The following is a 25,458-nucleotide window of genomic DNA, read 5'->3' as shown; positions in this document are numbered from 1 at the left end:
GACGAGGGCCGGATAAAACCGCGAGCCAAATTCTTCTCCAGAAAGTCCCGCAATGCAGCCAACTCGGGGTCCGACATGGAGTACAAACGCCCCACTGGGAGAGGCGCATCAGGGACTAAATCAATGGGGCAGTCATAGGGCCTGTGCGGGGGTAATTGATCCGCCTCTGTCTCGCTGAACACATCAGCAAAGTCGGACAGTTCGGGAGGCAAGGAAACCCCTGGGGAACCCTCCACCTGGCCGGCACAGATATGGCGGGAGTGGTCCACACACTGCAAGCTTGGGAAGGTGACCAAGTTCTGTGACCAATAGATCTGTGGGTCATGCGCCCGGAGCCACGCCAGTCCCAAGACCACGTGGAAATGCAGATCTGAGGTGATATAGAACTGGATGGCCTCCACATGGGAACTGATGGCCATACATAATGGTTGCGTGGCGGCCGTAATTGGCCCAGACAGGAGCACTCGACCATCGATAGTCTCCACTAACATGGGCGGATCCACCGGGCACTGGGGAACAGTCCATTTGGCCACAAATGCTGAGTCCATAAAATTTGTGGTGGCCCCAGAGTCAATTAAGGCATGGACTGGAATACCCTCTGGCTTGCCAGGAAGGATCAGACTTGCCTCCAAAATCAGATGCCGTGGAGGTCCACAGGCAGCATCGGAAAGACGTCACTCAGTGTTGTTGTGGGATGCCCGATCTATTACACCGTCTAGATCGGGCTCGGGGCGTTTCCCGACAGAAAAGTAGGGGACTTTCTCGGGGCAGACTCGGTCACTGATGCCCGCTGTCGCTTCTTTGGGCAAAAAGCAGCCAAATGCCCAGGGTCCCCACAGTAAAAACACAACCCCCCCGATCGTCGTCTGTTCATTTCAGTCACCGATAGACAAGACCTGGCGGCACCCAGCTCCATTGGCTCCTCTCTTTGAACTGGGGGCTCACGCACAACAGGGGCTGCAGGGGTCTGTGGGGTGGCACGGCGACTCCTTCGCTGCTGCAACCGAGCATCGATCCGCAGGCAGAGATGGATCAGCCCATTCAGGTCTGAGGGAATATCCACACGGGCCAGCTCATCCAACATCTCCTCCGACAATCCATCCTGGAAGGCATCCACGAGCACAGCCTCATTCCAGGCGGAATCCTGGCTAAGCAGCTGGAAATCGCTGATATAGCCCTGCCTCAGAGCTTTCAGGCGTCGAGTAGCAGTCTGCATCTTAATAGGGTCCTCATACATCAGACGCATATGATCACAAAACCCCACAAAGTTGTCCAACAATGGGCTAGGTTGAGCCAGCAGAGGCGTGCCCCAACGAGCTGCATCACCCGAAAGGCTTGCTTAACACAAACCCCACCTTATCCCGGTCAGTGGGGAAATCAGCTGCTCTCATGCTGATAAAGAGCTGGCATTGTCCCAGGAAAGCAGGAAACAGTTCTGGAGTGCCTGTAAATTTATCCGGCATCGCAACTTGGCATTTTCTCCTGGGTGGGGGTGATGGTGGGGGTGCAGCATGAACCTGAGCTTGCAGTTGAGCCACCTGAGCTGCCAGCAAAGTGAGTTGCTGGGTGAGCTGGGCATTCTCAGCACGTAGCTGCTCCATAATATTAGCAAGGGGTGGGAGGCTGAAGGCAAACTGTTCTGTACCAGCCTGCTACCGGCCCTGCAGAAAAGGCAGGGACGACCCCTTTTTCAAGAAGGTAAAAGGCTGGAATTACGCCTGCCAAATTTATTACTACAAAAACAAACGGAACAAGACAAACCAAGAAACCGGAGCTTTAAGAAACATGAACTATCCGAGCGGTTGCCTTCAGCAAACCAGCCCTCCCCACACATTCCCCTTATATAGAGTTCAGGGTGTGGCTTCTCTCTGCCTCCTTCCGAGAAGCCCCATTGCCTTCCTCTGTTTACTCCTAATTGACTGCCTCCTGCGTCGGGCGTCCTTGAACAGGGCCAGCTGTGGGTCATCTTCATCCACGCTGTCAGGCTCACACAGCTAGGTCTCCGTGGTGACCAAGTGGGAGGGGCCTGGCTGAGGGCTCTCATCAGCAAGATCTTCAACCCCCTCAGCAAGGTCTTCAACACCCCCCTCCTCCTCCTCTGAGTCGTCCGACCCAACTGCCGAACCCACAGGCTGACCCTGAATCACAACACTGATGATCAGGACACGGGCGATCTTGTCGATGTTATCTGGGAGGAGTTCGATCCTGTGACTCCGGAGGAAGTGGACAGGATTATGGGGAGGCTGAGCTCCACCACATGTTTATTGGACCCTTGCCCTTCCTGGCTGGTTTTTGCGGCTCGGGAGGGGACACGTGGCTGGTTCCAGGCGGTTATATCTGCATCTTTGAGTGAGGGTAGTTTCCCCGCCGTCTTGAAGGAGGCGGTGGTGAGACCTCTCCTCAAGAAGCCTGCCTTGGACCCAGCTGTGTTAAATAACTTTCGTCCGGTCTCCGACCTTCGATTTCTTGTGAAGGTTGTTGAGAGTGTGATGGCGCATCAGCTCCCTCTGGTTCTGGATGAAGCGGATTATCTAGACCCGCACCAATCGGGTTTCAGGCCCGGGTACAGCACAGAGACAGCATTGGTCGCTCTGCTGAATGATCTCTGGAGGGCTCGGGACAGGGGATATTCCTCTGTCCTAGTCCTATTAGACCTCTCAGCGGCTTTCGATACCATCGACCATGGTATCCTGCTGCGGCGTCTCAGGGGATTGGGAGTGGGAGGCAAAGTTCTTCAGTGGTTCTCCTCCTATCTCCTGGGACGTTCACAGTCAGTGTTGGCAGGGGGGAGAGGTCGACCTCGAGGCCTCTCGCTTGTGGAGTTCCTCAGGGGTCGGTCCTCTCGCCTCTCCTGTTCAACATCTACATGAAACCGCTGGGTGAGATCATTCGTGGCTTTGGAGTTGGGTATCATCAGTATGCTGATGATACCCAACTTTTTATTTCGACCCCAAACCACCCCAGTGATGCCCTTGACGTGATGTCCCGTTGCCTGGAGGCGGTTCGGGTCTGGATGGGGAGGAACAGGCTTCGACTCAACCCTGACAAGACTGAGTGGCTGTGCGTATCGGCATCTCGGGATTTTCAGAATATTCCATCTCTTTCTATGGGGAGTGAGTTATTATCCCCCGTAGATAGGGCTCGCAACTTGGGAGTCCTCCTAGATTCACAGCTTTCTTTAGAAGACCATGTAGTAAGTGTGACTAGGGGGGCCTTCGCCCAGGTTCGCCTGGTGCGCCAGTTGCGACCCTATCTAGACCGGGATGCCCTGCGTACGGTCACTCATGCGCTCATGACCTCTCGTTTAGACTACTGCAATGCTCTCTACATGGGGCTGCCCTTGAGGACCACTCGGAGGCTCCAACTGGTACAGAATGCAGCCGCGAGAGTTGTGCTGGGAGTCTCCCGATACTCCCATGTTACACCTCTACTCCGTGAGCTGCATTGGCTCCCAGTTGTCTTCCGGGTGAGATTCAAGGTGCTGGTAATGGTCTTTAAAGCTCTACATGGCATGGGTCCGGAGTACCTTAGGGATCACCTGCTGCCGGCATCAACTTCCATCCGCCCAGTGCGCTCCCACATAGAGGGCCTCCTCAGGGTGCCACCGGTCAAAGAATGTCGTCTGGTGGCCCCCAGGGGGAGGTCCTTCTCTGTGGGCGCGCCGGATTTGTGGAACCGTTTGCCAGTTGAGCTCCGGATGGCGCCCGACCTTCGCTCCTTCCGACGCGATATGAAGACCTACTTGTTCGAGGAAGCCGGCCTGGCCTGATGGGTGATGGGTTTGGATTTTAATATTGTTTTAATGTATTTTAACTTATTGTTGTTAGTTTCTGGGCACCCTGTTTAATCTTTTTTAATATTTGTATTCTTGTACTTTTAGATGTTTGCCCTGTTCACCGCCCTGAGTCCTTCGGGAGAAGGGCGGTATACAAATAAAATTATTATTATTATTATTAAAGTAAACTTGAGAAAGTAAGTCGAGAAATCCTGGATATAAAGGCAAAATTTGAAGCTCAAAATCAAATGATAATTAAAAATGAACAAAGAATTCAGAAAGTGGAAGAAAAATCAGAGGACATTGATAAAAAGATGGAAATGATATTACAAGAAAACAAAAAATTAAAACAAGCAAACCAAGACTTAGAGGGGACAATTAAGATCCTAGAAATGGAAAAAGCGGAACACTATTTGAGATTTCAAAATATCCCTGAGGACAGAGAAGAAAACAGCAGTGGTGATTATTGACATCCTGGCAGAGGCTTTAAAGGCAGAAAGAGGAGAAATTCAAATGGAGGTCGATGAAACATTTCGCATGAACTCAAGCTATGCAAGAAGAAACAAACTGCCAAGAGAAGTACATGTAAGGTTCATAAAGAAAACAACGAGATGAAGTGTTGAGGAAAGTCAGAGATGAGCCAATACAATATAAAAATAAAGAAATTGTGGTTTTAAAGCAGATACCTAAGAGAGTAAGAGATACTCAAAGACTGTTCTGTTCCCCAACAAAGACATTACCATTTCTTAACTACAAAGCTGATTGCCAAAGGCATAAACTTCAGATGGCTGATGCTGGAAGGCATTTTAATAAATTGGAACAATACAAGACATCAATTGGATTCAGTCTGGAAAGCAGAAGATTTTGAAGTAAGGAATAGAGCAATTCTAGATGAAGGAGTGAAACAGACAAGGGGAGAGTAAGGAGCAGAAGCGAATTGTAGAGATGACTCAAGGAGCAACTGCACAAATAGAACAGAAAGAGAAAGATATATCAAGAGGGTGAAGGTGAAGGACTTGCCAGAGAACAGAGGATTACTAGATCGACTAGACCTAAATATAAATAATGGAAATGGACATGGAGAAAGAAAATGGAATTTTTTCAGTAAATATAAATGGACTAAACTCCCCATCAAAAAGAAACAAAGTTTTCAGGAAATTACAGAAATTGAACATAGATATAATTTGTCTGCAAGAAACACATATAAAAGAACAGCATTATAAATTATTGGAATATCCAAAAGTTGGGCAACTTTTATCACACATCAGCACATCAGAAAAAAAGGGGTTGCTGTATATATTAAAGAGACAATAGATTCTAAATTGGTATATTCAGATAAGGAAGAATCTTAGTGGTAAAAATATATCTGCACCAAAAGAAAACACTGCTAGTGGTAATTTATGCACCAAACAAGAATCAAGAAGAATTTTATAAAAACCTACAGAGAAAAATAATAGAAATGGAGTAACAAAATATTTGTTTAGTAGGAGGTTTTACCGCGATAGTAGATGGAAAAATTGACCATAAAAGTAATAAAACAGGAAAAAATGGAAGATGATTACCCAAGACATTTTTTTGATATGGCGGAGGAAATTGGAATCCAAAATGTCTGGAGGGAGATCAACCCACAATAACTGCAATACACCTTTTATTCAAACAGCCAAAAATCAATCTATATTGAAAGAAAGAGAATTCATAGAGCTAGAGAAAAAAGAAATGGAATTTTTTTCAAAGAAAATAAGATAAAACATTACAAAATGTATAGGATACAGCTAAAGCGTACTTTAGAGGCATAGCTATAACATATATGGCAAAGAAAAACAAGACAGCAATATGTATTACTAAAAGAAAAATTTGGAAAGTTAGAATCAGAACTGCAAAAAAATCCACAAAAAAGACTTTGATTAAGAGAAATGGACATAATAAAACATAAACTAAATCTGTTGGACTCAGAAAAAGAGGCAGAACAGATAGAGCGAAACAGAACTTTTTTGAAAATGCCAATAAACTAGGAAGATGGTTAGCTTATAAACTTAAAAAACAGAAAGAGAAGAAAATGATACATAACTTACTAGATGGGAAAGGCCATTTACAATTTAAAAATGAAGAAATAAAGATAATCAAAAAATACTACAAGGAACTGTATGATAAAGAGGAAACCTCAAGAGAGAGAATTGTTAAATATCTGGAAGAAAATAATCTTCCAAAAATCCCAGAGACATTTAAACTCTATTAGAAGAAAGTGTTACAATGATGGAAATACAGAGGCCATAAAAAGACAAAAAATGTGAAAACACTGGGTCCAGATGGGAGTTATATAAAAATCTTCAAGATACAATAAGTGAACTGCTGAAAAATGTTTGTAATGGACTTCTATTAGAAGCTAAACTCCCATCTACATGGATGGAAGCAAATATTACTCTAATACCAAAAGAAGACTTCAATTTGACCCAGCTTAAGAACTATAGACCAATGTCACTGCTCAATATGGATTATAAAATTTTTACATCAATAATGGCTGAGAGACTGAAAAAATACTTAGTTGAATTTATACATCCAGATCAAAATGGCTTTTTACCAAAGAGACAAAAACAACTTAAGTTATAATAGACGTATTAGAATATTATGAGCTACACCCAGGGAAACAATTGGCACTAATATTCTTAGACGCCCAAAAGACATTTGACAATGGTTCCTGGCAATTTATGACTCAGCAACTACAAATAATGGACTTTGGACAGAACTTTATAAATATGATAAAAACAGTATATAATCAACAGCCAAAGTGATTGTGAACAGAGATTGTACTGAGAGCTTTGAGATAAGAAAAGGCAAAAGGCAAGGATGCCCACTGTCACCTCTGTTATTCATCTTCACTTTGGAAGTTTAAAATAGAAATATTAGACAAGATACAGAAATTAAAGGGCTGGGGATAAAAGGTGAAACATATAAACTACAAGCATTTGCTGACAATCTAGTATTTATTTTGGAAGAACCTCTGGAGATGATCCCTAAACTGTGGGGAAAGATAGAACAGTATGGAGAAATGGGATTAAAAATAGAGGAAAAAACTAAGGTAATAGTTAAGAATCTTACAGATAAGCAAAAAAAAAAGAATGTCAGAAACTATAGAGGTACAGATAGTGAAAAAGGTCAAATACCTGTGTATGTACTTACCGGCCAAATGCTCAATAATAAAAGAAGACAACTAAGGCTATTGAAACAAAATTGGACTTGGAAAAGTGGAAGAATTGGCAATTGTCAATACTAGGAAGAATTGCTACAGTCAAAATGAATATATTGCCAAAGATTTTATTCTTATTCCAAACAATTCCGATAAAATGTGAGAAAAAAATCAAGATTTAAATTCATTAATTTTGAAGTTTGTTTGGCACGAAAAGAAAGCTAGAATTAAGATGAAAACGTTACAAGATGCTAAGGAAAATTGAGGTTTTGGGCTACCTGAGTGGGCTTTGTATTAACAAACATCCATATTAACATGGGTGAAAGAATGAATAACTCTTAGAAATAAAAGGTTGTTATATTTGGAGGGACATGACTTACAATTGGGATGGCACGCTTTCTTGTGGTATGGGAAAAATAAAATTCATAAGTATTTCCAAAATCACTATAAGAAATGCTTTGTTAATAGTATGGGAAAAAACCTAAAATATATGTAAAAATTCCAGGGTGGTTATGAACGATGGAAGCTTTTCTACATCCAAACTTGGTAGACTTCGAAAAAATTTGGACATATATTCGAAATACTGATGGGAATTTAAAATCGAAACAAGAATTGGAAAATCAGGGCATCAACCTGTCATGGTGGGTACAGCTACAAATACAAAATAGATATGAAAAAGAGGTGAAACTGGGTTTTATAAAGAACAAACTGTATTTGACAAGATATTGTTAAATTCTGATGAGAAATTAAGAAAATGTATAACTTTTTGTTAATTTTGGAGATGGAAAGTGAACAAGTTAAAGAATTATAAGGTCGGCAAAAACTTTGGTTATAGTATAGAACTAGAAAAATGGCAAAAATTATGGGAGAGAAATTATAAATTGACAATGTCAACTTCATATAAAGAAAATTTATATAAAATGTTTTATAGATGGCACTTGCCACCAGCAAGATTAGCAAAAATGTTTAAAAATATGTCAGATAGATGCTGGAAATGTAAACATAATTCAGGCACGTATTACCATATTTGGTGGACATGTGGCAAAGCAAAGGCTTATTGGAAAAAGATACATGTTTGGTTAGAAAAAATGTTGGGAGAACATGTTAAATTTAAATCTGAACTTTTCTTATTAGGTGTAATGCCAGAAAAGACTAAAAAACAAAGCTTATATTTGATTCTACACGTCACAACAGCAGCAAGAATAGTCTTCGCGCAATATTGGAAAAATGAAGGATTACCACCAGAGGAAGAAATAATTAAAAAAATATTGGAATGCGCAGAGATGGACAGATTAACTATGAGATTAAAAGATAAAGAAGAAACAGAATATTACCAAATCTGGGATTCATTCTACAAATGGTTAGAGGAAAGACCCAAGGATTAGGAATTGACTATGTATTAGCACCTTTGAATCCAGACAGCACGCTGGTTGAAAAATTAATATATGTATGTAAGAGAAAAACTTAATAAAATCTTTTTTTAAAAAATAGAATAATAGATGGTTGATGGGGAGAGGGAATTTTAATGCACCATTTGAAGTGCCAATGGGATGAGGTGAATCTTCTTAGGGAATTCCAAACAGACAGCATGATAACCCAGATTAAACGTAGCTCTGATGTTAACAGGTCTTATCTGTCCAGAAGATGTTAGTAAACAAGGGAGAAGATGGTCCATTAGGTGTTCTGTTTTACTGCTTTGTGTCAAATTATAAAGATATCTCCCTGTTTTTCTAATGGCCAGTGAACTTTAACAACATCCACAGACGGTTTTCTTCTACAGCAGTCTCCAGAGAAGTGATGTTAGGGTAAAATAGAGAACAATTGGTGTGATGTCAGTGTGCGTGTTTTTCCCCCCTCTAAAGGGCAGTTGCTGCCCTTCAAGAATATTTCTCCTAAGCATGTGCTAGATGCTGAATGATTCAGTGCCTTATCATTTGGTTGGGGCAATGAAAATAGAACAAAATATTCTGCAAATAAAGTGTTTGGAAATGTATGAATTAGTCAATCTGATACTTCTCAATTATGCCATTTTGCTTAAAATCAGCTGTTCACTTATTTCAATGAAACTAAGCAAAATTTTTCCAACATGTCCACTTGTTCAGTAACTAAGATGTTCTCTAAACTTTGCAATACTACAGTATACCCTAAAATAATACATTAATTTCTGTTATTCCCCATGAATAAAACTAAAAAAGATAAAAGAAAACCCTCTCATGATTGGTGAATTGTTCTGACAGATGGCTAGACCCACTGATTTAGCTATTCCTCAAAGCTTCCTCTGGGCCTTGCCTGTACAAGCAGTGATTACAATGCACTTCAGGGTCTGCTGCCTGCTTTGCCACTGCTCCCATTATTGGTTTGCCCAAGCAAAGCAGGAGTGACTTGACAGTGCTCCAGCTTTACTTGCATAGGCCTTATCAACTTTAAACTATTTGGTGCTTCCTTGTAAATTGTTGGCAACCCCATGAGGGTCTATGACAGGGGTGTCAAACTTGCAATGTCACGTGACGTGTTGTGACGTGTTGTGACTTTTTTTGCCATTGCCGGCAATGGGGTGGGTGCAGTTTTGCTATGATGCATCTGGCCTATGGGCCGGCAGTTTGACACCCCTGGTCTAGGACAACTTGCCATAGCCAACTCACTGTAACCAACTCACCATGATGAACTCGCCATGGCCAGCTTGCCATTCACGATGGCCAACTCGCCGCAGGACAACTTGCCACAGGACAAAAGTTATATATGAGGGCAATTCAGAAATAAACCTCCATTTGGTTACCAATGACAGACACAGATACAGAACTTTTATTATACACATTAGAAAACTACAACATTACATTACTTTTCGATATAATCATTCAAATTGAGGCACTTGTCATAACATCTTACAAGGTTTGAAATTCCTTACAGTGGTCACGGTGCCAAATCTGGGCTATGTGGGGGTGATCAAAAACATCCCAACAGAACTGCTTCAAAAGTTCTTGGGTGTGTCTAGCAGTGTGCAGGCAAGCATTATTGTGAACCAATACCACACTGGAAGTCAGCATGCCCTGACACTTGTTATGGATGGCTCGTCTGAGTTTTCATAACGTTTCACAGACTTCTGAATTGATGGTTGAACCACGCTCCATGAACTTCACTAGCAGTACTCCTTTGGCATCTTCACATTTGGTGGGATTTTCTATGGCACCACTTCCAGTGTGGTGTTGGTTCACAATAATGCTTGCCTGCACACTGCTAGATGCAACCAATTGGGATGTTTTTGATAACCCCATAGCCCAGATTTAGCGCTGAGCAACTACTAAGGAATTTCAAACCTTATAAGACGTTATGACAAGTGCCTCAATTTGGCGATTATGTCCAAAAGTAATGTAATGCAGTTTTCTAATGCGTATAATAAAAGTTCTGTATCTGCGAGTGTCATTGATAACCAAATGGAGGTTTATTTCCGAATTGCCCTCGTAATATTGAAGAAATGGTGAAATAGAATTATTAAAGGATGAAAAAGGAGGGACAAAATGAAATGTGAATGACAAAATATTCTTTTAATTATTTTAAATAATTAAATAAAATTGTGTTCTGTGGTGAGTTTTCCTGTGGCTGTGGTAAATTCTCTTGTGAGCTGGCCACGGCAAATTGGCCATAGTGAATTGGCAGCGGTGAGTTGGCCGCAGTGAGTTGTCCCATTCCGACCTCACGAAGAGTCACAAAACACAGTTTGAGAATCTGTGCTATCACTGTTTAATACTTTGGCAATACATTCTTGGTAAAGCTGACTGGAATTTCATCAGCTAGTAAGAAATGAAAAGTAAATGCTCCTTATTAGCCATTCATGCTTTCATTTATGTTGCACTTTGTAAAAAAATTAGAGGTTCCCAAATAATTACATAATGGAGGACATATGGTAACTACAGGTGAAACTCGAAAAATTAGAACATTGTGCAAAAGTTCATTTATTTCAGTAATGCAACTTAAAAGGGGAAACTAATATATGAGATAGACTCATTACATGCAAAGCAAGATAGTTCAAGCCGTGATTTGTCATAATTGAAAACCCCAAATCCACAATCTCAGAAAATTAGAATATTACATGCAATCAATAAAACAAGGAGTGTACATAGAACAATATCGGACCTCTGAAAAGTATAAGCATGCATATGTACTCAGTACTTGGTTTGGGCCCCTTTTGCAGCAATTACTGCCTCAATGTGGCGTGGCATGGAAGCTATCAGCCTGTGGCACTGCTGAGGTGTTATGGAAGACCAGGATGCTTCAATAGCGGCCTTCAGCTCTTCTGCATTGTTCGGTCTCATGTCTCTCATCTTTCTCTTGGCAATGCCCCACAGATTCTCTATGGGGTTCAGGTCAGGCGAGTTTATTTATTTTTATTTATTTTTATTACATTTATATCCCGCCCTTCTCTGAAGACTCAGGGCGGCTTACAAGCGTAGCAGTAGCCTTCATTCTATGTATATGCCTGCTTGTTAGGGCTTTCACACACACCCCAAGCGGCATTATTACAAAGTCAGCTTATTGCCCCCAACAATCTGGGTCCTCATTTTACCTACCTCGGAAGGATGGAAGGCTGAGTCAACCTTGAGCCTGGTGGGATGCAAACCTGCACTAATTGCAGGCAGCTGGTATTACTTAAGGAGGCATCAGCCCACTGCTCCACCAAGGCTCTTTGCTGGCCAATCAAGCACAGTAATCCCACAGTCATTGAACCAGGTTTTGGTGCTTTTGGCAGTGTGGGCAGGTGCCAAGTCCTGCTGGAAAATGAAGTCAGCATCCCCATAAAGCTCGTCTGCGGAAGGAAGCATGAAGTGCTCCAAAATCTCCTGGTAGATGGCTGCGTTGACCCTGGACTTAATGAAGCACAGTGGACCAACACCAGCAGATGACATGGCTCCCCAAATCAACACAGACTGTGGAAACTTCACACTGGACTTCAAGCATCTTGCAGTGTGTGCCTCTCCATTCTTCCTCCAGACTCTGGGTCCTTGGTTTCCAAATGAGATGCAAAGGTTGCTCTCATCAGAAAAGAGGACTTTGGAGCACTGAGCAACAGACCAGGTCTGTTTTTCTTTAGCCCAGGTAAGATGCTTCTGACGTTGTTTGTTGTTCAGGAGCGGCTTGACAAGAGGAATACAACATTTGAAGCCCATGTCCAGGATCCATCTCTGTGTGGTGGCTCTTGATGCACTGACTCCAGCCTCAGTTCACTCCTTGTGAAAGTCCCCAACACTTTTGAATGGCCTTTTCCTGACAATCCTCTCCAGGCTGCGGTCATCCCTGCTGCTTGTGCACCTTTTTCTTCCACACTTTTCCCTTCCACATAACTTTCTATTAATGTGCTTTGATACAGCACTTTGGGAACATCCAACTTCTTTTGCAATTAACTTTTGAGGCTTTCGCTCCTTATGGAGGGTATCAATGATGGTTTTCTGCACAACTGTCAGGTCAGCAGTCTTCCCCATGATTGTGATTCCTACTGAACCAGACTGAGAGACCATTTAAAGGCTCAGGAACCCTTTGCAGGTGTTATGGCTTAATTAGCTGATTAGAGTGGGACACTTTGAGCCTAGAATATTGCACCTTTTCACAATATTCTAATTTTCTGAGATTGTGGATTTGGGGTTTTCATGAGCTGTACGCCATAATCATCACAATTATGACAAATCACGGCTTGAACTATCTTGCTTTGCATTTAATGAGTCTATCTCATATATTAGTTTCCCCTTTTAAGTTGCATTACTGAAATAAATGAACTTTTGCACGATATTCTAATTTTTCAAGTTTCACCTGTATTTGGTCTATGAATATGTTTGCATTTTAAATTTTAAAAATGAATACTTGCTATATTGTAATTATTTCACAAGGATCATGTCAGTTTCAGAGGGGAATGTGATTAAGAATTGATTTTCTATTAATGTGCAATTGCTACTGTGTTTATAATGTCACTTTGTGGTTACACAGTTTCATATATCAGGTTGCTTATGTTCCTGGTGTTGGAACTTGTCCCTTCCAGTTAATTCTGAACAATGAATCTAAGGAACATAGCAGAAAGGAGTCCCTTCAGAAGAGATCTGGCTTTTTCTATTTATGAATATCTTGGATAGTAAAAGCAAGTCATGTTTTCTGTGAAGCATAGTTAATGATAAGCAGTATTTGATGCAAATGCAGAATCCTTAGTGTTCCCTTTTTGCAAGGGAATATCTGATAGGTACATTTTTTAGGAGACATTGAAGACATTTTAGAGTACATAATGGTACTCTGTATCTGTACAATTGTATCATTTCTCTGCAGTTATGCTATAGGTCTCTAATTAATGCTGCAGTATTTTAAGCCTCCTTTTTCTATACTATTTTTTTAACCGCATTGGTCTGCAGTTGGAATCCAATAGATCTCCATCCTTAATTTCCTAATAGAAAGTAAAGAGATGTTTGCCTACTAGAATAATTCTAATGTAAAGGATTTTATTGATATTGGATTCCAAAAAAACCACAGTACATATAATACGAAAGATAGAGGCTTGTTGGAGACAACAGTGTTGACAGTTCTAGAGAAGAAAATGCTGCTCTTATAGTCTTTTGCTATAGGAAAGGAGATTTAAGTCACTTTTAGACTAAGTTAGTTTGCTTTGTTTTACTATGCTGTGTGAACACAGCTGATGAGGTTTATAAACATGGCTTTTGGCTTAGCATGTAGAGCAAACCTGGCCAATGATTGTTTATTCAGTAAACCATATGTAAGTGAACCATGACTGAATTTTACAAATCCAGTGCAATTACGATTAATGAGCAAGGGAGTGATCTCATTCAAGGTACGAGATTCCCACGAGTTTTCAAGTTACGAGTGGAATGGGCAGGCTCCATTACACTCGTAACTCGAGGACTACCTGTATGTTCGTTTAAATGGAGATGGTAATTGTACCATATTCTTATACTTGTATAATGTATGCAAATTTATTCACTAAACTTGAATAAATGAATGTTTAACATAGAAATGCAAATGCTACTTTGATATATCTATTTTAGTGGTATCACTATAAAATAATATTTGGACCATGAAAAAGCCCTTGTGGGTAGTTTTGTAAACAAGTTCATATTAATACAACAATTCAGCAATCCCCAACCTTTCATGCTTTGTGGACTGGTGGGGGGGGAGGGAGAGGGAGTGGTTATGTGTGAGTGGCAGGTGAGCATGCACACGCAGCTCCATTTGCGCGACCACACAAATGGAGCTGTGCGTGTGTGCTCACCCATCACTCGCAAAAGTGGAGCTGCGTGCATGCATTCACCTGCCACTTCCCAGCCCAGTTCTGAACGGGCCAAGGCCTGGTAGTTGGGGACCCCTGCAGTAATTAGAAGAGAGATATTATTAATGAATTATTAATTTTGATAGCATTGACTGTTCTTAAAGTGTTCTATTTTCTTTATTAGCAGATATGGAAGAATTGCATAGCCTAGATCCACGCCGGCAGGAACTGTTGGAGGCCAGGTTTACTGGAGCAGGTGTTGCTAAGGTTAGTTATGTGCACAGCCAGTTGACTACATGTACACTTCTGTATGGATTTAGTAACATTTTATTAGATGGGAAGATTATGTCAAAAAACAGGGATATGGTCAAGATGTACACAATCATATTTCACACACAGGAATTGATTAAAGTCATATTACCAACCCTGTTGATATTTCAGTGATAAATATGATAATAATTGAACTTGCCTGAGCCGTATGAGTTGATGGTCTATTGAGTTGCATCATCAAAAGCAAGATAATTGTGACTGGCACTTTTAAATCATACTTTAAGCAGGCCTGTGCAATTAGTAAAAGGCCACATTCATCAAATAAAAATAATCAAAACATAAACAATGCAGCTAAAATTCAGCTAATAAATGCCAAAATTTAAAGTAAATAACTGCATTTCACAACCCTCTAAAAGTTCTGCTTTCTAACGTATTGACCCTGTTAATTTCCACCCAATATTCAAGCTTATCTACATTGTTTTCAGTCTTCTTTTTTATAAATATTTTATTCATTTTCTAATTTTACAATCGTAAGTACTTAATAAACAATGTGTTGTCTGGGTCCATTGGTAATTCAGTAGTACATAGTAGTACTTTCTCAGTCTAGTTCCAGTCTACACCATCCAGTGCTTCCTTGGTCCTCTTCCGGTGGTATGCATTTTTCCACACTGGGCAAATACAATTCTTGTTATTGTTAATACATTTACAATTAAATACAGACATCTTCATCACATTTTTCTGGTATTATACATAATATCGATAGTGTAGTTTATAATATCTTTTCTAGCCAGAACATATCTCAATTGCATTTCCACTTAAAATCCATTTATTCAATCAATATCCTGTTTTTTCTGCTTTTTTAAATTTTAATTTCCCATCAATGTTCAAAATAACTCTATCTCTTATAATTTTCCCATAATAAATTATATTTGGGTAACCAAAAGTTTCCCTTATTCAAACCCTTTTAGAATTTTCATATTTCCCATCTCATAACAAAGTATAATATTCTAGTTACAAATCCTATACTTCTAATTATAATACTTTTATTTCTAACAGTTACCCATTTTCTTACCCATATTCAAACATCTGTTTAATAGTATAATATCCCATCTAATAGGACAAAACCTCTATTTTCTTCAGTCTTACTCTAGCTTTCTTCCTTTGTCAATTAACTTTCTAAGTCAGTGCATTTGAATCATCAAGTAATTCTTCCTCTGTTTTTGTATATATTGTTTGGAATGAGGCAGAGAATTTGAAGTATTTTTGGAAGAACACTCAACCCATTTATATGTTTAGAGATATAGTAATGAGGCAGTATTGATCATGCTTGTGAATGACTCTGGTGAGTTTGGGATTGGGGGGGGAGGATCCATTCCTGGCCCTACTTGATCTCTCAGTGGCTTTCAATGCCATTGATCATGTTATTTTTCTGAGGGGGTTGGAAGTGGGAGGCATAGTTCTTCAGTAGTTCTTCTTCCTCCAAGGCTGGTTCCAGTCAGTTGCATTTGGTGTGTCTGTGTGTCTAGATGTAGGCCTATGCTTTGTGGGGTTCCACAGGGCCCACTCTCTCCCCACTCCTATTTAACATCTACAAGCAACTGCTGAGTGAGGTCATCTGTCAGTGCAGGGTAAAATATCAGTATGCTAATGGTGGTCAGCTGTGTTTCTCTGTCCCAGGCCATCAAATGGACACTGTGGAGGTGCTTTCTCTGCTCCTGGAGGTTGTATGGGTCTGGATGGGGAAGTATTGTCTTTGACTCAACTCTGATAAGACAAAGCAGCTATGGGTTTTAGGACTCCCTATATCTATGGTTTGCCATATTTAACTTGGTGTCACCACTCCGGCTGATGATCCCAACAAAGCAGACACACCTAAGACATTGCAATCTCTAATCCCAGACTTTATTAGGAAATACATACTGGCAGTAATGATCTCCAAGTCAGCTCTGATTAAATTGGCGTGAAAGCAGTATAAGCAAAGCATAGCAAAGCATAGCAACTCCCTTCCCCCCCTGACAGTGCAGGTCACATTACCCAATTAAGCATCAGACAATTATTATGAAAAAGAAACTTCAGTTTCCAAAACAATATCTACAGCTGCAGATACAACCCACGTTCCATTCTCCCCTTACTGTCTCTGTTGGCAAGTCAAGGAAAGAAAGAATCTGAAACAGCATGGAGTTTTTTCCCAAATTTGACAGGCTGACCCCCCAGAAGTTGGAAGGAACCTGGAAAACAGGATAGATATACATTATATCGTGTTACCTCATCCCCTGTGGGGCCCCAGGCTTCTGGAGATACTTAACGTGGAATCGCTTCACCAAACGATCCGCTTTTACATGATCAGCCTTTATCCATCTAACGTAGGGCTCAGCAACCTGAAACAGTGAAAGAGCCACTCGGAACCGGTTCCCTCACAAAAGGAAAAACTGGGAGCTGCAAAAAATGTGTGTGCATGTGCATGCGCAGAACAGGGTTTGACTGAAGAGTGGAGCCAAGGCGAGATATGCACCTACCCTGCATATTTGAATTGATTGGTTGAACATTTTTAGTCCCACTTTTTTTTTTGGACTGCACATGGCAGAGGAGTGGGAGCCGCAGGAGACGGCTGAAAGAGCCGCATGCGGCTCCGGAGCCGCGGGTTGCAGACCTGTGATCTAACGTCTGTCAATGGATAGCCCTTCCATTGAATCAGGTATTGTAACTTCCCTTTGTGGATTCTGGAATGCAGAATCCATTGGACTTATAGTGCATCTCCCCCCCCCCCACACACACACACACCATTACCCACCATTATTGGACCCGGGACTGCTGTCCCCACTGGCCTCATTGTGGAGTCTTGAAATGGCTTCAGCAGGCAACAATGGAACACTGGATGTACCTTGCCTAGTATTCTAGGTAATCTCAACTCCACTCTCACTGGGTTTATAACTTTCACAATAAAAAAGGGCCGATGTATTTTGGTCCTAGTTTTTTGCATGTTTGTCTCAATTTGAGGTACTTAGTAGATAGATACTGTGATGACCCAGGGCAAGGCACAGAGGCAACACAGCTGGCAGTTCAAACCGCCCCTTTATTGCTTCAAATGTTCCCCCAAATGCTCCCACGTTTCTGGCAAGTCTCAGAACAAGTAAACACACACACACACACACCCCTTCAGCAGCTTCTGACTGCAAGTCGTTTCAAAAGTTTTTAGAACAGCAATTTACTGAAGGCCAAGTAGAAAACAAATAGCCTTCAAGCCGTCCCAATCCTGAAAGGCCCTGGCCTGCCTCGGCCTGCTCCTTCCCATATTCCTCCAAAGTCAACGACACCTTCCCCTCGATCTCTGTCAGCTTCAGTTCCAGATCATCTTCCTCAGCAGATTCAGGCTCCGATGGGGCATGACACTATTCCCCCCCCGCAGGGCCCCCTCCTCTGGGACCATGCAGACTGGGACATTGCAGGAACTGGGCATGAAAGTTGTGGACCAGACAAGGGGTGTGGATGTCAGCGGCATCAACCCAGGTGAAGTCCTCTGGTCCATAACCTTTCCATGCCACGAGGTACTGAAACCGGCCCCAAAACCGGTGGGATTCCCAAATGCTGTCCACTTCATACTCCGCTTCTCCATGAGGGACTACCGGTCCCGGTGGCAGTGGAGCCAGCTGATGTGGACAGTCGGCCGCTACTGGTACTAGCAACAACCTGTGGAAAACCAGGTGAATCTGCATGGTCTGCAGCAAGGATAAGCAAAATGCCACAGGATTGATCACCACGTCGACCGGAAATGGCCCCAAGTAGAGATGATTGAGTTTTTTCGACGGCTGTGCTTTCTGCAGGTACCGCGTGGAGATCCAAACCCAATCGCCCACAGAATAACGGACGGACGTCTCGATGACGATCTGCGAATCATTTGTAGTCCTCCTTGGCTTTCTCCAGCTGGTTTCGAACCACTTGGTGCACGGCTTTCAGCTCTTGGAGGAACATATCCACAGCCGGAACCGGGAAGTCAGACGGAGCCAACAGGAAGAGCTGTGGATGGAAGCCGTAACTGGCAAAGAATGGCAACACATGGGTGGATGCATGCTGGGTGTTGTTGTAGGCAAACACCGCCACAGCCAGCACCTCCACCCAATTGTCCTGCTGGGTTTTGCTGAAACAGTGGAGGTACTGTTACAAGATGGCGTTCACCCTCTCTGTGCCCCTGTCAGTTTTGGGGTGATGGGTGGACGACAGACACACCTGTACCTGCAGTTCCGTGATAAGGACTGCCAAAAGCATGCCATAAATAGCACCCCCCCCGGTCTGACACAGTCCAGTAACCCATGCAGCCGAAATACCTGGGCGATGAAAAACTGGGCCGTCGTCCGTGCTGTAGGGAGACCCACATACGGAATAAAATGGGCCATCTTGGTGAGCATGTCCACCACCACCAAGATGGTTGTTGCACCCTTTGATGGGGGCAACTCGGTAATGAAGTCCAATGAGACCGCCCCCCACAGTCTTTCCGGCTGTTGTGATTCAGTGTCAGCCTGTGGGTTTGTTCTGAACCAGCCCTCTTCTGGCCTTGTAAAGGCAAACCCCTATTTAGAAAGAAGAGACTGGAGAGCGTCCAAGGCTAAAAGGCATCCGCCAAGATTTATTACGCAGTTAACAAAAACACTAGAGCTTGTCTTCTCAAGCGGAAAAGTTGCTTTCAGCAACCAGCCCCTCCCCAAACACTCCTTTTATAGAGAGCTCAGGGCGTGGTCTCCCTGTGCCTCCTCCCGAGGAGTCCCACATTCTTTCTTTGTTTGTTCCTGCTCGACTGCCTCCTGCGTCGGGCGTCCTTGAACAGGGCCAGCTGTGGGTCATCATCTTCCGCACTATCGGGCTCACGCAGCTGAGAAGAGGGCCCCGGCTGGGAACTCTGCCAAGCCTCCACACCATCATCAACCGGTTCGTCTCCCACACGGTCCTCCTCCCCCTCATCTGAGTCATCCGACACATCTGAGCCGGCTGCCGAAACCACAGGCTGGCCCTGAGTCACAACACTATCCCGCACCGCAGGGCCCTTCCCCCGGGTCTGCCGATCCGGATGCGGTCGGGATGGGAACTGTTCGTGAAACGCAGTCACCAACGCAGGGGCATGAACGGCGGTCGCGTCTTCCCATGTGAAGTCCTCCGGCCCGTACCCTTTCCACTCGATCAGGTACTGGAAGCGACCTTTCAGCCAGCGGGAATCCCTGATGCTGGCGACCTCGTACTCGGGGGTGCTGCCTCCATCACGAGTTCCTGATGGGGGAGGTTCCGCTTGGCGAAGTGGACAGGCCGGTTGTTCGGGGACCAACAAGGACCGATGGAAGACGGGGTGCACGCGCAGGGAACGTGGCAGAGTTAAACGATAGGCGACCGGATTAATGACGGCCTCGACTGGGAACGGTCCAAGGTAACGGTGGTCCAGCTTCCTCGCCGGCCGAGTGGATGGTAGGTTCCTGGTGGACAGCCAGACCCGATCCCCCACCGATAGTGGAGGCGTATCCCTTCTCGACCGATCGGCGAACCTCTTGTAGTCGGCCTTGGCCTTCTCCAGCTGCCGTCGCACCAACCGATGGATCGCCTGTAACTCCGCCATAAATTCGTTCGCTGCCGACTCCGATGAGTCCACGGGAGAAAGGGGGAAAAACCGGGGGTGATAACCCACGTTGGCCAAGAACGGTGTCATCTGCGTGGAGGTGTGCTGCGAGTTGTTAAAGGCAAACTCGGCTATGGCCAAATAGTCCACCCAATTGTCCTGCTGCAGGTTAACGTAGCAGCGCAGATACTGCTCTAAGATGCCGATGACCTTCTCGGTACCCCCGTCGGTCTGAGGATGATGCGCGGACGAGAGGCAAACCTTAATGTCCAACGCCCGCATCAACTCCTGCCAGAAGCGGGCTGTAAACTGGGCCCCCCTATCGGAGACGACTCTATCGGGAAGGCCATGCAGCCGGAACACCTGTTGGATGAACATGCGACTAGTGGCGCGAGCTGACGGTAAGCCGCGACAGGGGATGAAGTGCGCCATCTTGGTCAACATGTCCACCACCACAAACACTGTCGTGAAGCCGGAGGATGGGGGTAGATCCGTCAGAAAGTCCATGGACACAGCCCCCCAGGGTCTCTTGGGTGTTGGCAAGGGCTGCAGTAAACCAGGCGGGGCCCCTGTCGCTGACTTGGCCTGCCTGCAAGGAATGCAGGAGGTGACATAAGACTGGACATCGTGTCGGACTCGGGGCCACCAGAAGGTACGGGAGACCAGGTTCAGAGTCTTGAACAGGCCAAAATGCCCCGCAGCCGGGTTATCATGACACTGGCTGAGGACAAGTCCCCTGAGTGGCCCTCCTGGAACATAGAGCCGGTCACGATAATACAGGAGTCCATCCGCGACCGACCAAGGCGAATCTGGCCCCACCTCTTCCTTCCGCTGAGCCACCCACGCCTCCTGCTGCTGCGTCTCCCGGATCCGAGCCCGTATATCCACCGGCTCCCGCACCGCAGCAAAAGACTCGACGGGGATCACTGTCCTGGGCGGAAGCTTGTCTTCCGCTCGGGTGTACTCGGGCTTCCTGGACAGAGCATCCGCTCTCTGGTTGTGCCCGCTTGGTATGTACCGCACCCGGAAGTCAAACCTCGCAAAGAAGAGGGACCACCGGATCTGGCGTTGATTCAAATTCCGAGCGGTCTGCAGGCTTTCCAGATTCTTGTGGTCCGTCCGGACCTCGATCTGATGCCGCGCCCCCTCCAGATGATGCCTCCAAGCCTCGAACGCCGCCTTGATGGCCAGCAGCTCCTTCTCCCAGATGGTATAGTTGCGCTCCGAGGGGTTCAATTTCCGAGAGTGATACGCGCAAGGGAAAAGGGTACCGCTGGGCGTCGTTGCCTGGAGTAACACGGCCCCAATGGCAATGTCGGAGGCGTCCGCCTCCACGACAAACGGCCGTTGCGGGTCGGGATGTTTCAAGATGGGCTCCTTCATGAAGGCGTCCTTCAAAGCCTGGAACGCCTGTTGTTCGGGGGCGTTCCACTGGAACCGAGTCTTCTTCTGCAGGAGCCGGGTGAGGGGGGCTGTCAAGGCAGCAAAGCCAGGGATGAATGTCCGATAGTAGTTGGCAAATCCAAGGAGTCGCTGAACGTCCTTCACGCGACGCGGGGGTTGCCAACTCTGCAACGACTCGACTTTACTCGGCTCCATGGCGATGCCCTCAGGAGAAATGCGGTGACCCAGGAAATCGATGGTCACCTGGTAGAACTGGCACTTCTCCAACTTGGCAAACAGCCGATGTTCCCGGAGGCGCTGCAGGACCTGACGGAGATGCTGATGATGCGCTTCACGCGACGGGGAGTAAATCAGGATGTCGTCCAAGTAAATCACGACAAACTGGTCCAACAGATCCCGAAAGATATCGTTCATAAAATGCTGAAACACAGCGGGGGCGTTGGTCAGGCCAAACGGCATCACCGTGTACTCGAAATGTCCATAGCGAGTACCAAACGCCGTCTTCCACTCATCACCCGGCCGAACCCTGACGAGGTTGTAAGCTCCATGCAGGTCCAGTTTCGTGAAGATCTTAGCCTCCCGGAGTCGGTCCAAGAGCTCGGGGATGAGGGGCAGCGGGTAGCGGTTACGCACCGTTATGGCGTTGAGTTTCCGGTAGTCACAGCATAGCCGTAACTCGCCCGACTTCTTTTTGACGAAGAGCACGGGCGCAGACACTGGCGAGGACGAGGGCCGGATGAAACCACGAGCCAAATTCTTTGTCAGGAAGTCCCGCAATGCAGCCAACTCGGGCTCCGACATGGAGTACAAACGCCCCACTGGGAGAGGCGCATCAGGGACTAGATCAATGGAACAGTCATAGGGCCTGTGCGGGGGTAATTGGTCCGCCTCTGACTCGCTGAACACATCAGCAAAGTCGGACAGTTCGGGAGGCAAGGAAACCCCTGAGGAACCCTCCACCTGGCCGGCACAGATATGGCGGGTGTGGTCCACGCACTGCAAACTTGGGAAGGTGACCAAGTTCTGAGACCAATAGATCTGTGGATCATGCGCCCGGAGCCACGCCAGTCCCAAGACCACGGGGAAGTGCAGATCCGAAGTGACGTAAAACTGAATGGCCTCCACATGGGTACTGATGGCCATACACACGGGTTGCGTGGCGGCCGTAATAGGCCCGGACAGGAGCACTCGACCATCGATGGTCTCCACAAGCATGGGCGGATCCACTGGACACTGGGGAAAAGCCCATTTGGCCACAAAGGCCGAATCCATAAAGTTAGTGGTAGCCCCAGAGTCAATTAAGGCATGGACCGGAATCCCCTCTGGCTTGCCAGGAAGGATCAGTCGTGCCTCCAAAATCAAATGCCGTGGAGGTTCACAGGCACCGTCGGAACGGCGTCGCTCGGCGTGGTCGTTGTGGGTCGCCCGATCTTTCACACCGTCTAGATCGGGCTCGGGCCGTTTCCCGATAGCAAAGCAGGGGACTTTCTCGGGGCAGGCTTGGTCACTGACGCCCGCTGACGCTTCTTCGGGCAAGAAGCAGCCAAATGTCCAGGGTCCCCACAGTAAAAACACAACCCCTCCAATCGTCGTCTGTCCATTTCCGTCACCGATAGACGGGACCTGGCGGCACCCAGCTCCATTGGCTCCTCCCTCTGGACTGGGGGCTCACGCACAACAGGGGCGGCAGGGGTCTGTGGGGTGGCACGGCGACTCTTACGCTGCTGCAGCCGGGCATCGATCCGCAGACAAAGATGGATCAGCCCATTCAGGTCTGAGGGAATGTCCACGCGGGCCAGCTCATCCAACATCTCCTCTGACAAGCCATCCTGGAAGGCATCCACGAGCGCAGCCTCATTCCAGGCGGAATCCTGGCTAAGCAGCCGGAAATCGCTGATATAGGCCTGTAGAGGGCGCTGACCCTGCCTCAAAGCTTTCAGGCGTCGGGTGGCAGTCTGCGCCTTAATCGGGTCCTCGTACATGAGGCGCATATGGTCACAAAACCCCCCAAAGTTATCCAACAAAGGGCTAGGCTGTGCCAACAGAGGCGTGCCCCAACGAGCTGCATCTCCCGACAGAAGGCTCAACATGAATCCCACCTTATCTCGGTCAGTGGGGAAATCAGCTGCTCTCACGCTGATATAAAGCTGGCATTGTCCCAGGAAGGCAGGAAACAGTTCTGGTTTACCAGCAAATTTATCCGGCATAGCTATCTGACATTTCCTCCTGGGTGGGGGTGCAGCATGTACCTGAGCTTGCAGTTGTGCCACCTGAGCTGCCAGCAAAGTGAGTTGCTGGGTGAGCTGGGCATTCTCGGCAAGAAGCTGCTCCATCGTAGTAATAAGGGGTGGGTGGCTGAAAGCAAACTGTTCTGAACCAGCCCTCTTCTGGCCTTGTAAAGGCAAACCCCTATTTAGAAAGAAGAGACTGGAGAGCGTCCAAGGCTAAAAGGCATCCGCCAAGATTTATTACGCAGTTAACAAAAACACTAGAGCTTGTCTTCTCAAGCGGAAAAGTTGCTTTCAGCAACCAGCCCCTCCCCAAACACTCCTTTTATAGAGAGCTCAGGGCGTGGTCTCCCTGTGCCTCCTCCCGAGGAGTCCCACATTCTTTCTTTGTTTGTTCCTGCTCGACTGCCTCCTGCGTCGGGCGTCCTTGAACAGGGCCAGCTGTGGGTCATCATCTTCCGCACTATCGGGCTCACGCAGCTGAGAAGAGGGCCCCGGCTGGGAACTCTGCCAAGCCTCCACGCCATCATCAACCGGTTCGTCTCCCACACGGTCCTCCTCCCCCTCATCTGAGTCATCCGACACATCTGAGCCGGCTGCCGAAACCACAGGCTGGCCCTGAGTCACAACAGGGTTCGGCAGTTGAATCGGACAATTCTGAGGAGGAGGAGGAGGGGATTGGAGAGCCTGCAGAGGACAGTTCTGAGGTATCACAGAGCTCTCAGCCAGGCCCCTCCCGTCTGGTTCTTCCTCAGACCCAGCTGTGTGAGCCTGACAGCTTGGTCGAAGACGACCCACAGCTGGCCTTGTTCAAGGATGCCCAAAGCAGGAGGCAGACAAGCAGGAGTAAACAAAGGAAGGCAATGGGGCACCTCGGGAGGAGGCAAAGAGAAGCCACGCCTTGAAACTGTTTAAAAGGGGAATGTGTGGGAGGTGCTGCTTGCTGAAGGCATCCGTTTGAACAGCTTCTGATTTGGTCATGGTTCGTATTTGTTTTGCTCTGTTTGCTCTGTTTTGGATCTGTTTTGTGTAAATAAATTTGGCGGGCTTACTTCCAGCCTATTGACTTTTGAAAAGGGGTTGTCCCTGACATTTCTGCAGGGCCGGTAGTAGGCTGGAACAGAACAGCGGCATGGGTAGCAGCTGCAAGAGACCAATGGGTGCACTAGTAGTATACTTGGCCTGTTGAAAGATCCCGCACGATGCCACATATCCCGACATCATGCCGGAGTCGCGGCCACCAAAGTGTCCTGTAGACGAGGTGCAGTGTTTCAAAGTGGCCTGCCGCTGGGTTGTCATGACACTGTCGTAGAATGAGGCCATGAAGGGGTCCTCGAAGTATGTAGATGCGGTCTCAAAACTGCAACAAGTCCTCCGTATATGCCCAAGGGGTCTCCTGTCTCCCGTCCCCATCCAGCTCCCAATGACGAGCTGTCACGAAGGCATCCTGCCGCTGCACCTCCTGAATCCTAGCTCAGAGGTCCATGGGCTCCTCGGTGGCCGCAAACCACTCCAATGGAATCACCGTTTGAGGTGGGATTTTTGTCCTCTCTTCGGGTATACTCGGGCTTCCGGGACAGCGCATCAGCACATTGATTCCACCCACTAGGAACATAGGTCACTCGGAAATCGAATTGAGTGAAAAATAGTGACCATCACACCTGGCACTGTTTCAGTGTCTGGGTCATTTGTAAATGTTCTAGGTTGTGATGGTCCGTCCGAACCTTGACCTGGTGGCGAGCCCCC

General features: G+C 46.0%; 1 protein-coding gene across 1 annotated transcript in view; it reads left to right on the top strand.

The window, feature by feature from the left end:
* Positions 1-8,135: 8,135 nt before the first annotated feature.
* The window catches only part of LOC308676839 (serine/threonine-protein kinase tousled-like 2), a gene marked incomplete at its 3' end in the record, with an annotated part of 74,495 nt that continues 57,172 nt past the window's right edge, over positions 8,136-25,458 (top strand). Inside the window, exons 1-2 of the mRNA XM_081342874.1 lie at positions 8,136-8,406; positions 14,399-14,481. Coding sequence (XP_081199000.1) covers positions 14,404-14,481 — 78 coding nt within the window. The 5' untranslated portion in view covers positions 8,136-8,406; positions 14,399-14,403. The remainder of the gene's footprint in view (positions 8,407-14,398; positions 14,482-25,458) is intronic.

The sequence above is a fragment of the Vipera berus genome (genome assembly GCF_964194415.1).
Source record: "Vipera berus genome assembly, chromosome: W".
Taxonomy (NCBI): domain Eukaryota; kingdom Metazoa; phylum Chordata; class Lepidosauria; order Squamata; family Viperidae; genus Vipera; species Vipera berus.
The sequence above is the reverse complement of the archived record's forward strand: the minus strand, read 5'-3'. Positions and strand labels throughout refer to the sequence as shown.